The sequence below is a fragment of the Balaenoptera borealis genome (assembly GCF_965194805.1).
Source record: "Balaenoptera borealis genome assembly, chromosome: 3".
NCBI classification, from domain to species: domain Eukaryota; kingdom Metazoa; phylum Chordata; class Mammalia; order Artiodactyla; family Balaenopteridae; genus Balaenoptera; species Balaenoptera borealis.
In genome coordinates, this window is record NC_138866.1 from 91,350,947 (window position 1) to 91,369,339 (window position 18,393).

At 37.7% G+C, this 18,393-nt stretch overlaps 1 protein-coding gene across 6 annotated transcripts in view; it reads right to left on the reverse strand.

The window, feature by feature from the left end:
* Positions 1-5,164: 5,164 nt before the first annotated feature.
* CEP152 (centrosomal protein 152) overlaps positions 5,165-18,393 on the reverse strand; it is a 101,902-nt gene continuing 88,673 nt past the window's right edge. For all 6 annotated transcript variants that reach the window (XM_082387359.1, XM_082387356.1, XM_082387358.1 and 3 more), the window contains 3 exons: positions 14,553-14,709; positions 14,204-14,307; positions 5,165-11,769 (listed from right to left, as the gene is read on the reverse strand). In XM_082387359.1, coding sequence (XP_082243485.1) covers positions 10,730-11,769; positions 14,204-14,307; positions 14,553-14,709 — 1,301 coding nt within the window. In that variant the 3' untranslated portion in view covers positions 5,165-10,729. The remainder of the gene's footprint in view (positions 11,770-14,203; positions 14,308-14,552; positions 14,710-18,393) is intronic.

Below are 18,393 nucleotides of genomic sequence, written 5' to 3' on the forward strand. Positions count from 1 at the left end.
CTTTTCAACTCATTCTATAGGACCAGTATTACCTTTTTATCAAAGAAAGAGAGATATCACAAGAAAACTAGAGACCAATATCCCCTGTGAGCATGCACATGAAAATCCGTAACACAATGTTAGCAAAAACCCAGCAGCATATAAAAAAGATTAAAACCATGATGAAGTGGGATTTATGTGACAATGACATTTATGGGGCTCCTCCCTCCTCTCTGACATCACCCTTTACACAGATTTAACTTGTAATAGTTTGGTTTGCAGATGACATGATACTATACATAGAGAATCCTAAAGATGCTACCAGAAAACTACTAGAGCTAACCAATGAATTTGGTAAAGTAGAAGGATAAAAAATTAATGCACAGAAATCTCTTGCATACCTAAACACTAATGATGAAAACTCTGAAAGAGAAGTTAAGGAAACACTCCCATTTACCACTGCAACAAAAAGAATAAAATACCTAAGAATAAGCCTACCTAAGGAGACAAAAGACCTGTATGCAGAAAACTATAAGACACTGATGAAAGAAATTAAAGATGATACGAATAGATTGAGAGATATACCATGTTCTTGGATTGGAAGAATCAACATTGTGAAAATAACTATACTACCCAAAGCAATCTACAGATTCAACGCAATCCCTATCAAACTACAAATGGCATTTTTCACAGAACTAGAACAAAAAATTTCACAATTTGGATGGAAATTCAAACGACCCCGAATAGCCAAAGCACTCTTGAGAAAGAAAAACGGAGCTGGAGGAATCAGGCTCCCTGACTTCAGACTATATTACAAAACTACAGTCATCAAGACAGTATGGTATTGGCACAAAAACAGAAATATAGATCAATGGAACAGGATAGAAAGCCCAGAGATAAGCCCACACACATATGGTCACCTTATATTTGATAAAGGAGGCGAGGATATACAATGGAGTAAAGACAGCCTCTTCAATAAGTGGTGCTGGGAAAACTGGACAGGTACCTGTAGAAGAATGAAATTAGAACACTACCTAATACCACACACAAAAATAAACTCAAAATGGATTAAAGACCTAAATTTAAGGCCAGACACTAGAAAACTCTAAGAGGAAAACATAGGCAGAACACTCGATGATATAAATCACAGCAAGATCTTTTTTAACCCACCTCCTAGAGTGATGCAAATAAAAACAAAAACAAATGGGACCTAATGAAACTTAAAAGCTTTTGCACAGCAAAGGAAACCATAAACAAGACGAAAAGACAACCCTCAGAATGGGAGAAAATATTTGCCAATGAAGCAACTGACAAAGGATTAATCTCCAAGATTTACAAGCAGCTCATGCAGCTCAATATCAAAAAGACAAACAACCCAATCGAAAAATGGGCAGAAGACCTAAATAGACATTTCTCCAAAGAAGATATACAGATTGCCAACAAACACATGTAAGGATGCTCAACATCACTAATCATTAGAGAAATGCAAATCAAAACTACAATGAGGTATCACCTCACACCAGTCAGAATGGCCATCATCAAAAAACCTACAAACAATAAATGTTGGAGAGGGTGTGGTGAAAAGGGAACCCTCTTGCACTGTTGGTGAGAATGTAAATGGATACAGCCACTATGGAGAACAGAATGGAGGTTCCTTAAAAAACTAAAAATAGAACTACCATATGACCCAGCAATTCCACGACCAGGCATATACCCTGAGAAAACCATAAATCAAAAAGAGTCATGTACCACAATGTTCTCTGCAGCTCTATTTACAATAGCCAGGACATGGAAGCAAACTAAGTGTCCATCAACAGGTGTATGGATAAAGAAGATATGGCACATATATACAATGGAATATTATTCAGCCATAAAAATAAATGAAACTGAGTTATCTGTAGTGAGGTGGATAGACCTAGAGTCTGTCATACAGAGTGACGTAAGTCAGAAATGGAAAAACGAATACCGTATGCTAACACATATATATGGAATCTAAAAAGAAAAAGGTTCTAATGAACCTAGGGGCAGGACAGGAATAAAGACGCAGACGTAGAGAAAGGACTTCAGGACATGTGAGGGGAAAAGGTAAGCTGGGACGAAGTGAGAGAGTGGCATGGACATATATACACTACAAAATGTAAAATAGATAGCTAGTGAGAAGCAACCACATAGCACAGGGAAATCAGCTCGGTGCCTTGTGACCACCTAGAGGGGTGGGATAGGGAGGGTGGGAGGGAGATGCAAGAGGGAGGAGATACGGGGATATATGTATATGTAGAGCTGATTCACTTTCTTATAAAGCAGAAACTAACACACCATTGTAAAGCAATTATACTCCAATAAAGACATTAAAAATAAATTTTAAAAAACTGTGGTAGTTTGGCTCTGTAGTCTTTTCATTTACACACTAATCAACGTAGAACTTCCTTGGTGGTTATGTGTAAGGTGTATGAAATAAAGTAATCTAATCCTATTGAAATTATGAATATCAAAAAGAGATTAAGCATACCATAAAAGTAGCAGAAAGCAAGAAGATTTCCATTTTTAGCCTTGATGCTGAGGGTTTATATACCTGACAAGGATTTAAAACAAACAAAGATGAAAAAGTAGGAGAGCAATGAGCTTAATTCTCAGTTCAGTTATATCCAGGGCTCAAAATAATCAAGAACCAACCAGATCCATGTGGAAGATAAATTCAGCTACTTTAGGGGTTTTCCTAGAGTGAGAAATGACACCCTAATTGTTGGGGAAAAGTCATTGTATCATCAGAAATACAAGTAAGACTTTGAAGAGATGGTGTGTTCCTCTCGCCAGCTGCATGTCAACTCAAGCACTGAAATCCAGGGCTAATTTATACGCTTATCTGCATCTGGTCACCAGTTAAGATGACAGAGCTTTCCAAGCCCTAGAAGGTTCACTTCTAGGCCCTTGCTTTTAGAGATGGTTATCAGAGGGTTATGATGCACCTTGCCACCCATCCAACCACCACCCAAGTTAGCCTGGTGGACAATATACTGGATCAACCCACAAATAGAGTCCAAAATATGTTTGGGGTGACAGACATGAGAGAAAGCTATGGCATTTTCAGGAAGCACTTGCAAACATCTAACTATTTAAAACCCATCTCTAAGAACCTGAAAAAGAAGCAACCATATTTAGGTGGTCATTCATTTCTGCATGGTTTAGAATACAATCTTCAACCTACAGCATTAATAAGTTAGCCAATTCTGCACTATAAATGAACATAAAAATCTAATACTTTAAATTTTTTTCTATATGACAAACATTATTTCCACTTCCAAAAAGTAATGCTTCAGTTAGATAGCCTCATCCAACAAAGGGCAGACAGCAGAAGCAAGAAGAACTACAATCCTGCAGTCTGTGGAACAAAAACCACATTCACAGAAAGATAGACAAGATGAAAAGGCAGAGGGCTATATACCAGATGAAGGAACAAGATAAAACCCCAGAAAAACAACTAAGTGAAGTGGAGATAGGCAACCTTCAAGAAAAAGAATTCAGAATAATGATAGTGAAGATGATCCAGGACCTCAGAAAAAGAATGGAGGCAAAGATCGAGAAGATGCAAGAAATGTTTAACAAACACCTAGAAGAATAAAAATACAAACAAACAGAGATGAACAATACAATAACTGAAATGAAAACTACACTAGAAGGAATCAAGAGCAGAATAACTGAAGCAGAAGAACAGTTAAGTGACCTGGAAGACAGAATGGTGGAATTCACTGCTGTGGAACAGAATAAAGAAAAAAGAATGAAAAGAAATGAAGACAGCCTAAGAGACCTCTGGGACAACAATAAACAAAACAACATTCGCATTATAGGGGTCCCAGAAGGAGAAGAGAGAGACAAAGGAGCAGAGAAAATCTTTGAAGAGATTATAGTCAAAAACTTCCCTAACATGGGAAAGGAAATAGCCACCCAAGTCCAGGAAGTGCAGAGAATCTCATACAGGATAAACCCAAGGAGAAACATGCTGAGACACATGATAATCAAATTGGCGAAAATTAAAGACAAAGAAAAATTATTGAAAGCAGTAAGGGAAAAACAACAAATAACATACAAGGGAACTTCCATAAGGTTAACAGTTGATTTCTCAGCAGAAACTCTACAAGCCAGAAGGGAGGAATGATATACATAACGTGATGAAAGGGAAGAACCAACAACCAAGATTACTCTACCCGGCAAGGATCTCATTCAGGTTTGATGGAGAAATCAAAAGCTTTCCAGACAAGCAAAAGTTAAGAGAATTCAGCATCACCAAACCAGCTCTACAACAAATGCTAAAGGAACTTCTCTAAGTGGGAAACACAAGACAAAAAAGACCTACAAAAACAAACCCAAAACAATTAAGAAAATGGTCATAGGAACATACATATCGATAATTACCTTAAACGTGAATGGATCAAATGCTCCAACCAAAAGACACAGGCTTGCTGAATGGATACAAAAACAAGACCCATATATATGCTGTCTACAAGAGACCCAGTTCAGACCTAGGGACACATACAGACTGAAAGTGAGGGGATGGAAAAAGATATTCCATGCAAATGGAAATCAAAAGAAAGTTGGAGTAGCAGTACTCATAGCAGATAAAATAGACTTTAAAATAAAGAATGTTACAAGAGACAAGGAAGGACATTACCTAATGATCAAGGGATCAATCCAAGAAGATATAACAATTATAAATATATATGCACGCAACATAGGAGCACCTCAATACATAAGGCAACTGCTAACAGCTATAAAAGAGGAAATCGGCAGTAACACAATAATAGTGGGGGACTTTAACACCTCACTTACAACAATGGACAGATCATCCAAAATGAAAATAAATAAGGAAACAGAAGCTTTAAATGACACAATAGACCAGATAGATTTAATTGATATGTATAGGACATTCCATCCAAAAACAGCAGATTACACGTTCTTCTCAAGTGCGCACGGAACATTCTCCAAGATAGATCACATCTTGGGTCACAAATCAAGCCTCAGTAAATTTAAGAAAATTGAAATCATATCAAGCATCTTTTCTAACCACAACGCTATGAGATTAGAAATCAATTACAGGGAAAAAAACATAAAAAACACAAACACACACACACACACACAAAAAAAAAAAAAACACAAACACATGGAGGCTAAACAATACGTTACTAAATAACCAAGAGATCACTGAAGAAATCAAACAGGTAATCAGAAAGTACCTAGAGACAAATGACAATGAATACACGAAGATCCAAAACCTATGGGATGCAGCAAAAGCAGTTTTAAGAGGGAAGTTTATAGCTATAAAAGCTTACCTCAAGAAACAAGAAAAATCTCAAATAAACAATCTAACCTTACACCTAAAGGAACTAGAGAAAGAAGAACAAACAAAACCCAAAGTTAGCAGAAGGAAACAAATCATAAAGATCAGAGCAGAAATAAATGAAATAGAAACAAAGAAAACAATAGCAAAGATCAATAAAACTAAAAGCTGGTTCTTTGAGAAGACAAACAAAATTGATAAACCATTAGCCAGACTCATCAAGAAAAAGAGGGAGAGGACTCAAATCGATAAAATCAGAAATGAAAACGGAGAAGTTACAACAGACACCACAGAAATACAAATCATCCTAAGAGACTACTACAAGCAACACTGTGCCAATAAAATGGACAACCTGGAAGAAATGGACAGATTCTTAGAAAGGTACAACCTTCTAAGACTGGACCAGGAAGAAAGAGAAAATATGAACAGACCAATCACAAGTAATGAAATTGAAACTGTGAATAAAAACCTTCCAACAAGCAAAAGTCCAGGACCAGTTGGCTTCACAGGTGAATTCTATCAAACATTTAGAGAAGAGCTAACACCCATCCTTCTCAAACTCTTCCAAAAAATTGCAGAGGAAGGAACACTCCCAAACTCATTCTATGAGGCCACCATCACCCTGATACCAAAACCAGACAAAGATACTACAAAAAAAGAAAATTACAGACCAATATCACTGATGAATATAGATGCAAAAATCTTCAACAAACTACTAGCAAACAGAATCCAACAGCACATTAAAAGGATCATACACCATGACCAAGTGGGATTTATCCCAGGGATGCAAGGATTCTTCAATATACACAAATCAACCAGTGTGATACACAATATTAACAAATTGAAGAATAAAACCATATGAGCATCTCAATAGATGCAGAAAAAACTTTAGACAAAATTCATCAGCAGTTTATGACAAAAACTCTCCAGAAAGTGGGCATAGAGGGAACCTACCTCATCATAATAAAGGCCATATATGACAAACCCACAGCAAACATCATTCTCAATGGTGAAAAACTGAAACCATTTCCTCTAAGATCAGGAAGAAGACAAGGATGTCCACTCTCACCACTATTATTCAACATAGTTTTGGAAGTCCTAGCCACAGCAATCAGAGAAGAAAAAGAAATAAAAGGAACACAAATTGGAAAAGAAGTAAAGCTGTCATTGTTTGCAGATGACATGACACTATACATAGAGAATCCTAAAGATGCCACCAGAAAACTACTAGAGCTAATCAATGAATTTGGTAAAGTTGCAGGATGCAAAATTAATGCACAGAAATCTCTTGCATTCCTACACACTAATGATGAAAAATCTGAAAGAGAAATTAAGGAACACTCCCATTTACCATTGCAACAAAAAGAATAAAATACCTAGGAATAAACCTACCTAGGGAGACAAAAGACCTGTATGCAGAAAATATAAGACACTGATGAAAGAAATTAAAGATGATACGAACAGATGGAGAGATATACCATGTTCTTGGAGTGGAAGAATCAATATTGTGAAAATGACTATACTCCCCAAAGCAATCTATAGATTCAATGCAATCCCTATCAAATTACCAATGGTATTTTTTACGGAACTAGAAAAAATCATCTTAAAATTTTTATGGAGACACAAAAGACCCCGAATAGCCGAAGCAGTGTTGAGGGAAAAAAACGGAGCTGGAGGAATCAGACTCCCTAACTTCAGACTATAATACAAAGCTACAGTAATCAAGACAATATGGTTCTGGCACAAAAACAGAAACATAGATCAATGGAACAAGATAGAAAGCCCAGAGATAAACCCACGCACCTATGGTCAACTAATCTGTGACAAAGGAGGCAAGGATATACAATGGAGAAAAGACAGTCTCTTCAATAAGTGGTGCTGGGAAAACTGGATAGCTACATGTAAAAGGATGAAATTAGAACACTCCCTAACACCATACACAAAAATAAACTCAAAATGGATTAAAGACCTAAATGTAAGACCGGACACTATAAAACTCTTAGAGGAAAACATAGGAAGAACACTCTTTGACATAAATCACAGCAAGATCTTTTTTGATCCACCTCCTAGAGTAATGAAATAAAAACAAAAATAAACAAATGGGACTTAATGAAACTTCAAAGCTTCTGCACAGCAAAGGAAACCATAAACAAGGCGAGAAGATAACCCTCAGAATGGGAGAAAATATTTGCAAAGGAATCAACGGACAAAGGATTAATCTCCAAAATATATAAACAGCTCATGCAGCTCAGTATTAAAAAAACAAACAACCCAATCCAAAAATGGGCAGAAGACCTAAATAGACATTTCCCCAAAGAAGACATACAGATGGCCAAGAAGCACATGAAAAGCTGCTCAACAGCACTAATTATTAGAGAAATGCAAATCAAAACTACAATGAGGTATCACCTCACACCAGTCAGAATGGGCATCATCAGAAAATCTACAAACAACAAATGCTGGAGAGGGTGTGGAGAAAAGGGAACTCTCTTGCCCTGTTGGTGGGAATGTAAATTGATACAGCCACTATGGAGAACAATATGGAGGTTCCTTAAAAAACTAAAAATAAAATTACCATATGATCCAGCAATCCCACTACTGGGCATATACCCAGAGAAAACCATAATTCAAAAAGACACATGCACCCCAATGTTCATTGCAGCACTATTTACAATAGCCAGGTTACGGAATCAACCTAAATGCCCATCGACAGACGAATGGATAAAGAAGATGTGGTACATATATACAATGGAATATTACTCAGCCATAAAAAGGAACGCAATTGGGTCATTTGTTGAGACGTGGATGGATCTAGAGACTGTCATACAGAGTGAAGTAAGTCAGAAAGAGAAAAACAAATACCGTACATTAACACATACATGTGGAATCTAGAAAAATGCTACAGATGAACTGGTTTGCAGGGCAGAAATTGAGACACAGATGTAGAGAACAAATGTATGGACACCAAGGGGGGAAAGTGGTGGGGGGGGTGGTGGTGTGAAGAATTGGGCGATTGGGATTGACATATATACACTAATATGTATAAAATGGATAACTAATAAGAACCTACTGTATAAAAAAATAAATAGGGCTTCCTTGGTGGTGCAGTGGTTGGGAGTCTGCCTGCCAGTGCAGGGGACGCGGGTTCGAGCCCTGGTCTGGGAAGATCCCACATGGCGCGGAGCAACTGGGCCTGTGAGCCACAATTACTGATCCTGCGTGTCTGGAGCTTGTGCTCCGCAACAAGAGTGGCCGCGATAGTGAGAGGCCCGCGCACCGCGATGGAGAGTGGCCCCCACTCACCGCAACTAGAGAAAGCCCTCGCACAGAAACAAAGACCCAACACAGCCATAAATAAATAAAAATAAATTTTTTTAAAAAATAATAAAATAAATAAATAAATAAAATTCAAAAATTAAAAAAAAGAAAAAAAGAATACCAGACAGTGATGAAGTACCAGACAGCAGGGAGGTAACACCATCTGATTTTCATTTCAGAAAAAGCACTCAAAAGGTGGGTGGAGGTGGTGTGGAGGGTGATGCAATTAGAAGTGGAAGGACCATTCTGGCTGCTGTTAGAGTAACCCAAGTGAGGAGGTCTTCGTGAAAAAGTCATTATGACTATTATAGTAGTAGTAGTAGTAGTAGTAGTAATTACATCATCCTTCTAAAACAGTGGTTTTTACCTCTATAAAGCCCAATACCTTCATTAATATTACGTATTTTGTAAAACCCATTTTAAGACAAAACTTAATGATGATATAACCTAGCTACACCTTCAGGAAAAAAGAAATTTGAAAGTAAACTTTGAGTAAGATCACATGTCTTTCAAAATGCCACTGCTCAGACACAGCTAGACTAGAAGACGAAAAGAAGTAGTCAGCACCAGATCCCGAACTGACAGCTCTAAATGCTGACTGATATAAATGCGCTAAGTTAGCAACTTAAATTCCTCAACGACCTTTGCCACTGTAATGTGAGTTTCCCAAAACAGTGAACCAGTCAAATTCCAAAGCAAGACAAAATGCAATCTTTTGTCCATTTTCCCAGCAGTTATATTCCTGAAAAAGTCAGTCTCTATTAAAACCATACAAAAGTATTTGGTGTTCACAAGCATAATGAAGTTCCAAGTTCTGATCACTATAATCAGATTTTTCATCTATGTGAACGACTGGTGTGGCATCTTGAAAGACTCCTAGGTTGGGAACCAACTTACTGAGATGCTTCACTGCCCCATGCATTGCAGGATGTCTGACCTCTCTGGACCTAGTCCATTTTCATTGTGAAGTCCAAAAATATTCCCCAACAAAGTCATAAAATACTGTAATAGACAATACCATTTTTGTCAACAATCATTAGTATAAAGTAGGCAGAATCTAAAAAAAAAAAAAAAAAGTAATGCTTCAGATGAAGGAAAGACTATGAAGCCATAAAAGAGACAAAGAAAGTCTCTGGGTGTCACAGGAGATTTGAAATAACGCAAATGCCAACTAAAAAAATTCAGACTAATATTTGAAATAATGAAGCCAGGACACAGCTATGTATTTTGTGGCAATCCTTGCAATACTTCTTTTCCACTAACTGAAAGCAAGGATCAAAATCTTGAGTAGAGGGCTTCCCTGGTGGCGCAGTGGTTGAGAATCTGCCTGCCAGTGCAGGGGACACGGGTTCGAACCCTGGTCTGGGAGGATCCCACATGCCGCGGAGCAACTGGGTCCTTGAGCCACAACTACTGAGCCTGCGCGTCTGCAGCCTGTGCTCCGCAACAAGAGAGGCCGCGATGGTGAGAGGCCCGCGCACCGCGATGAAGAGTGGCCCCCGCTTGCCGCAACTGGAGAAGGCCCTCGCACAGAAACGAAGACCCAACACAGCCAAAAATAAATAAATTAATTAATTAATAAAAATCCTGAGTAGAGATTTCCAGGAAAACTATGTGTAGAGTAAATCTATAGCCTCATTCAACATGGCTAATTTCAAAAATTAAATCTGGCTGATCATACATACAAATCATCAAGGTTTATGTGTTTTTCTAGATGAATTTCAAATTATGTCAATATAACATTTCTACATTATGAATTAAAAAATAATTCATAACAATTCTACAGACCATATGCAAGTTTATTTAAATAATTTAACACCGCACAGAGAGCTAATTTATAAGTATAAAAATAGGTTGTTTAGCAACCAAATACAAGCGCCACACAGAAGCAGATTTCACATACACGATTAGGCCTTTAGAAGACTTAGGCAACCTTAATATCTCAAGTACTTTTATGAGAATACTTTACTCATATGAGAGTCAGACATTATTAAAACATCTCAAGATATGCAGAATCCACAAATATTTTTCAGTATGAAGTCTTCCCTTCCAGTTTTCTTATCAATATATTAATGATTCTTCTTAAATACTGTATAACAGTTAGTCTAGATTGACAAATGGGCTATCAAAGCCACTATCTTGTTGGTTAGATAGAGGAGCAATTAATTTTCTTGAAGGCTGTGGATACACTGCAGATGGTACTGTACTGCTCAGTTTTTTGAAATCTGACTTTAATATATCAGCCTTATGATGAGGTGGGTTTCCAAGAGTCATGCTGATCTTCCCTGGTGGGGAATAAGTGGTTTCTTCTGACAGGTCTGGAGTATGACCACTCTGACATTTCATAGGTTGATGAATCATACTGTTTTTCTCTGAATCTAAAGGAAAACTTACTGCTGAAAACTGTTTGAAATTTACAGATTCGTTGAGCATATCCAGAGTTTCTTGTGGCCTATCATGCAAAAATGACACTTCATGACTGTTGCAGGGTAGAGCGGCACTGTTGGAATGCCAGCTTACAGAGTCACTGAGGTCCCCTCCATCCTTTACTGGAGTTTCCTTAACACCCAAACTTTGACTTTTCTCAGATGCAGCATTTTCACTTGCCATTAGTGGATTACCCTTGTATACTTTTAAACCAAATCTTTCATTAGGACTTCGAAAAGTTATATGCGTGGACTCGGATTCAGAAAGACTAGGGGTATATCTAGGTGAGGGTTTATTGCCGAAGGATCTGAGAAAAGGGTGTGCAGTTGAGTGCTGGAGTGATTCAGAGCCAGTATCACCGAGGAGGTCTATCTTCTTCTGCAAACCAAAGCCTCTTTCACCTTTGCAAGGAACAAACTCAGGAGAAACATTCCTTGGCAAAATTTCTAGGTGTTTGTGACTGTTATCCCCGAACTGAAAGTCTGGATGTGACTCTTTGGAACCCTCATGCTTTCTGCCCCCGTGCTCTGCGTCCTCTAATCGCCTTTGTAAGTTACAGGCAGCCCTCCTCTTAGGAACTTGGTCACACATACTTCTGGGGACAGTTTTTATACTGTTTGATTTGCTTTCACTGTGACATGATATATTCTGATTCACATCATTTCTTTTTGATTTTTCAACTCCAGTCAGCATCTCTGAAGTCAGAGGCAATACTATTGTATACAAGGGAACAAAAATTAAGGGAAAACAAAATTAGGAGAAAATTAACACTGAAAGAGGAGAAAGAAATTTATGTTTTTATATATTTCCAAGGGATGCATATATATTTTAATCATTCTCAAAGAAAATACATCAATGCTGGACATTTAAAAATATTCTTTTACATATATCTATTAGATAAAGCTGAGTAATTTTGTTAATGAAATCTAATATGTTATTATTGCTATCCACCTGATGTATTATTTTCTGTAATAGTTGGTACAGCATTTCAAGAGCCAACTGCAACATTTCCAGTCTTGCTCTGATGTCAAATATGGAGTTTCTGATGGAGGAAATTTGCTGGAAGAACCCACCCAACCCAAGACAGACAGACAGACACACACACACACACACACCTCTCACACACTTTCTCTCTTTTTCTCAAAGCTAAAATAGTTTCTGATTTAATTAGTTAAGACACTAAATCTGATCAGAAGCAGAACAGCCACACAGCATAGAATCAGAGGCATCATATCTCAAAGTAGGGTACCTTGGTCCCTAAAGTCTCTGAAAAGTGTTTGTTTCTGCTGGGGACATTATTCATTATTTGCAGTTGCCCCAAATCTAGAAAACTCTTTTCTTGTTATATGCCACTGCCTTTTTATAGCCAAGGTTCACATCGCCATTCCAAAATTTACACAAATAATCCTTGTGCTTTTATTTGAAGAACGTTTACCAACATCAAACTTGGGAATTCCTGAACAGTCTTTGCTTCAGGCTTTCCAGAAGTGCAAAAACCCCATTTCCTCACAGATATGTTCAAATTCCCCCAGTGTGACTGGGAATTTACTAATTTTTTTCATGTTTTTCCATCAGCTTTTGATTCATATATTCTAAAGTTATTTTATTATGAACAGAAAGAATTCATTTATAGCTTCTTGGGAGGTTGCTCCTTTATCATTATGAACTATCACTTTGGTCAGTTTAATGCTAACTCTAATTTACCTAATATTGTATTTAACTCTATAATTTATCTAATATCAACACTGCATTGCTTGGTATATCACTTTCCAGCCCCTTTATTTTGAATTTTTGACAATGTTCTTATCTGGAATAACATATGTCTAGAATATTTAAAACTGTTTAAAAATTGTGGTCTTTTAATAAGTGAGTTTAACCAGTTCACATTTAGTGTGATTGCTGATGTTTCAACCTACTATTATTTTCTATTTACCCATGCTTTCTACATGTATTTTTCCTCTTTCTAGATCATTAGATTGAAACGTTTTCTTCCAAGATTTTCCCCTACTACTTTGAAAATTATATATTCTATTTCTCTATTAGTTAGCTTTAAATTTTTATACACATACTTAAACTTGTATTTTTCTAGCAATCTCTAGAGTTATCAGTATCTACATCTTCTCCTTGAAAATAGTATAAATCTTAGCATATTGTTAGTTTCCTCTATAATATCCTCCTACATCTTTCTGAGAATACTGTATTTTTCTAACATTCTCAGGTCCTGTTGTTTGTTCTATTAATTCTATCTCTTTAGGTATAAGTTCTGTTGGGGATTTTTTTTTTTTTTTTTTGCTCTGTCTTATTTTGAGTTTGGTATCTTTCTTCATGGTGCTGGCTTTCTATAAATATGTGGTAATTCTTGGTTGAATGCTTATCTTTCAGATGTCCTGAGTACAGTATCTGCTGCTTGTTTAAAGGAGTTGGAAGTGGAGTGGGAAGGAATGAGCAGCAGGGTAGAAAGACCTGATAGCTGGTACTCTGGGCATTTGGGCTCTCCGTTCCTCCTCGGTGTAGCTAGCCACCTGGAGCACTGCCCAGTTCCCAGACTCTCTGTTCCTGTTGCTCTTACCTAGCCCAGTCTGAGGTTCAGGAAGAAAGATAAGGAGAAATAAAGAGGGCAATCCCACCTGGTTTCAGCTGCTCTGGAACACCAACTAATTACCCCATTGGTATCCCCTAGGCTTACTACTTCTCCTGCAACATACCACCTTCACACGCAGAACAGTTTCAGTATTGCTCCCACTTGTAACTATCATCTTCTGGGAGTTTTGAACTGAGGTTTCCATCTTCAGTTTCTAGTGTTTGCCTTCTTTCAGGGATTTCTCACAGCCTCCGATTTATCAGTTGTAACTTTTAAAAGCTCAATTATAATTTCTTCTTTTTCTCCTTCTAGACTGTTGTTTAAAATCTTTTCTATCATTTCCAGGGATGGAAGCAGCAAGAGGAAGCTGGTGGGTAAGCTCAGTCTGCCTACTTGAACTGGAAACTCTACACTGTTTTTTTTGTAGGTTTCCAGTTTAAGTAAAACATGCACACAATTTGATAACTCAGCTCTCACTCCTTACATTCTCTACTCTCATACTAAAAATATTAAATATCTAAAAAAGAGGGAGAGAAAAATCCTTCAAGTAACTCATTTTGACATACCTGACTGTGTAGTTTTGCTCTGGGATCTATTAGAAATAGGTGTTTCCAGCAATTTTGCCATCATAACAAGTTTGCTAGCAGCATTCATAATCTTTTTCTCAGCCCTGTGGGGAATTCCAGAATATGAAATTAATACAGTTTAAAGGAAAAAATAAGTTTCCTTAGCCCCAGGATTTCTGTTTTCCTATATGCTCTGCCACCACTTAGGGCAGCAGAGACGTTAAGCCTCTCTTAATCCCTAATGGCTCATCATGTAGACACAGTTAATTCTGTGGCTAAGGAAAATGCTTAGAAAATGACAACATGCTGTCCTGGTACTCTCAGGACACACTGTTTAGACAGAACTTACCCTTCTTCTTTTCCATCATCCTGCAAAATCTGTTGGAGGCAAATCAAATAGTATTTGCGCATCTTTCGGGAGGTTTCTTGACGTTCTCGCAATACCTCTGCTTTTACCATTTCCGCAGCTCTTTCCTTACTCTCCTGAATATAACGAAGCATATCACCTGGGGGCGGGGGGAATCCCCACAAAATGCACGTTTATTAGCAGTTTTTCCAAAACAGGAGAGGCAGACTTCAGACCAATTTTCTGGGAGATGAAGTGACTGGATGCATAGTTTAAACATTATAGTTTTCCACAATCATTAAAATGGAATATTTCCGGTCACCACTGTGGTAGACTCAAAGCAGGAGTAATCCGAAAGTCCTTTTACAATGATGACAGACACATATGGTAAGGAAACATGGCATATCCCCTAGGGAAACTGTCATATTTTGAAACGCTGAAGCAAGCAGTTATCATTAATATGAGGCACAGAAATTTATGCATTTCAATTACATCTTATGTCTAGTTAAGATAAGAGAAAAAAGCAATATACAGAAAGGGTAAGGCAGAAAGGAAGAGAGAAGCAGACAAAGAAAGAGAGAAAGGAGGTAATATGAGCTGGATTCATATTCTTCTGTTTACTTGTGCTCTGAAAATCCATGTTTCATTATTTATTCAATTCTTTTGGCAGCACTTATGAGTATCCAACTAAATATAATACTACAATCCATGAGAGATATGTACAAAATGCTATTGCAGGGAGAGGGATGAGACTTATGATGCCTCCTGAAATTTACATTTAAAAATAGTTCACAGCTTTCAAGTCTTCCTTTTATGTTTAACTCAGTGTGCTTTGATTGGAACTACCACTATTTAAGGTTAACATTTTGTCCTAAATCCAGGACTACATCCTACCTCTAGAATATCATCATCCCTATTATATTAAGGATTCCAACTCATAAAGGAATCTCCCTCAATATCAGTAAGCTCTTCCTGAAAATTACACATTCTATGCAAAAATGCTAAGTGGAAGACTATTTTTCATTACTTCAAGTGGGAAAAATTTTGATGGAGTACATGTCAAAACAAAACATCCAAACAATTTCTAAAATGTAAAAAAATACACATAAATACGCAACAAGTTATCATGTTAGGATGAAAAAGAAAAGCTTAAAATTTTACTTTCCAATCACTATAATTGTTAACAAAAAGTAAATTTCTTTCTAGTAATAGGGACTCAGCACCAGCAACAGCTAAGAAGCACATTCTCTATACTGATACTGAGTGGGCTTTTCAAAACATCTCCACCATGATTCTGATGATCTACCAATTATATTTGGAACTTGAGACCTTTCCCACTCATTCTGTTTAAAATGAATGCAATTTTAGGAGGTAAATATACATTTCTTGTACATAAACACTGGTATTGTTCTGGGACACACATACCAGCTATGCAATATTGCAATTAAAAACCAGGAGGTATTCTACTGGGAAAACATAAACCACAGAAATGTTCTGCAGGATATGTGGCACCACCTAGTACTAGAGGACTTGATAAACAAATTTACATCTATGACATAATCCATTATGAAAAAAATGAGAGACAACAGAACAATTCCTAATTACATCCATTTTTCATGGTCCTTAAAAGTTTATGGAAGAAAGTAGTAATTGCTCATTTAAACTCATATGACATTTTCTTTGGTAGTGGTTATTTAAGTTGTAAGATTATGAAATTTTTAGTTTAATATTAGTGTCCAAGAAGAAAAATTTTGGAAGCAGTTCAAGATGGCGGTACAGGAAATCCTGAACTCACATCCTCCCATGGACACACCAAATCTACAACTACATATGGAACAACTGTCTCTGAAAAAGACCTGAGAACTAGCCCAAGAGCCACCCCACACAAAGGATAAAGGGGACACATCAAGGTGAGTAGGAAATGTAGAGACACAATCTTGCCAAAACCTTCACCCTTGGCATGACATCCTACAATCAGGAGGAATATCACAAAAACAAAGCTTCTCCCTGAGGAGCAAGGGGTTTGAGCCCCACATCAGGTGCCCCAATCCTTAGGACCTGCACCAGAGAGATGAGCCCCCAAAACACCTGGCTTTGAAAACTAATGGGGCTTATGTCCAGGAGACACAAAGTGCTGTAGGAATCTGAGATTCCACTCCTACAGGACTCACGCACAGACTCACTCAACTCAGGAACCCAGTGCAAAAACAGCATCATGAAAAATGCCTAGACCTTATGTTAAGGAGATGTACTTGCTGACCTTAAAGCATCTGCCAGAAGGGCAGAATCTGTTAGAACTCTCCCAGGGAACAGAGGTGCTGGTGGGAGTCATTTTTGTACTCTTCTACCTTACTAGTACTGGCCCTTGCAGGCGCCATTTTTACACTCTCCCTCTACCTTGCTAGAGCCGTTTGCCCCACCCCTGGACTCCATGGTGGCCCCACCATGCCAAACCCAGCCTGGTGTTCCACTGCAGCCCCACCACACCAAACCCAGCAGGTGTGCACAGTCCACACAGGGGACACCCCTTGAACACCTGGCTCTGGTGGCTAGAGGGCTTGCATTTCTGGCCCCACAGGACTGAAACAACTGGAGAGATAATTCTTGGCAAGCTACAACCCCCAGGACACTGCACAGACAGCAGCCTGAAACACACCCCAGTCTTCCTGTGACCACTCCTTCAAGACTGGGAGAGGTAGCTGTTTTGCCTAATACATAGAAATAAACACATAGAGAGTCAAGCAAAATGAAGAAACAGAGAAATATGTTCCAAATGAAAGAACCAGACAAAACCCCAGAAAAAAACCTTAATGAAAGGGATGTAAGTAACTTACCTGATAAAGAGTTCAAAGTAATGGTCATAAAGACGTTCACCAGTAAGAATGAATGAACACAGAGAGAACTTCAACAGAAAAATAGGAAATACAAGAAATGTTAAAGAGACTCACTTCAGATGTAAGGACATATACAGGCTAAAAGGGAAGGGATGGAAAAATGTTTCATGCAAATGGAAACCAAAAGAAAGCTGGAGTAGCTTAGCAAATTCCTAAAATTTGTGTGGAACCACAAAAGATCCCAAATAGCCAAAACAATCTTGAGAAAGAACAACAAGGCTGGAGGCATCATGCTTCCTGGTTTCAAACTACAGTACAAAGCTATAGTAATTAAAGCAGTTTGGTATTGACATCACAGACAAACAGATCAATGAAACAATATACAGAGCCCAGAAATAAACCCACTCACACATGGTCAATTAATTTACAACCAAGGAGGCAAGAATATACAATGGGGAAAGGACAATCTCTTCAAAAAATTGTGATGGGAAAACTGGGCAGCCACAGGCAAAAGAATCAGACTGGACTACTTTCTTTATACCATAAACAAAATCAACTCAAAATGGATTAAGGACTTGATTGTAAGACCAGAAACTATAAAACTCCTAGAAGAAAACACTGGCAGTAAGCTCACTGACATTGGTCTTAGTGATATTTTTTTGGATCAAACTCCAAAAGCAGTGGCAATATATGCAAAAATAAACAAGTGGGACCACATCAAACTGAAATGCTCTGCAGAGCAAAGGAAACCATCAACAAAATAAAAAGGCAACCTACTGAATGGGAGAAGATATTTGCAAATTATATATCCAATAGGGATTAATTTCCAAAATATACAAAGAACTCATACAACTCAATAACAACAAAAAACAATCAATCTGATTAAAAATGGGCAGAAGATCTGAATAGACAGGTTTCCAAAGGAAACATAGATATGGACAACAAGTATATGAAAAGATGCTCCACATCACTCATCATCAGGGAAATGCAAATCAAAACCACAATGAGAT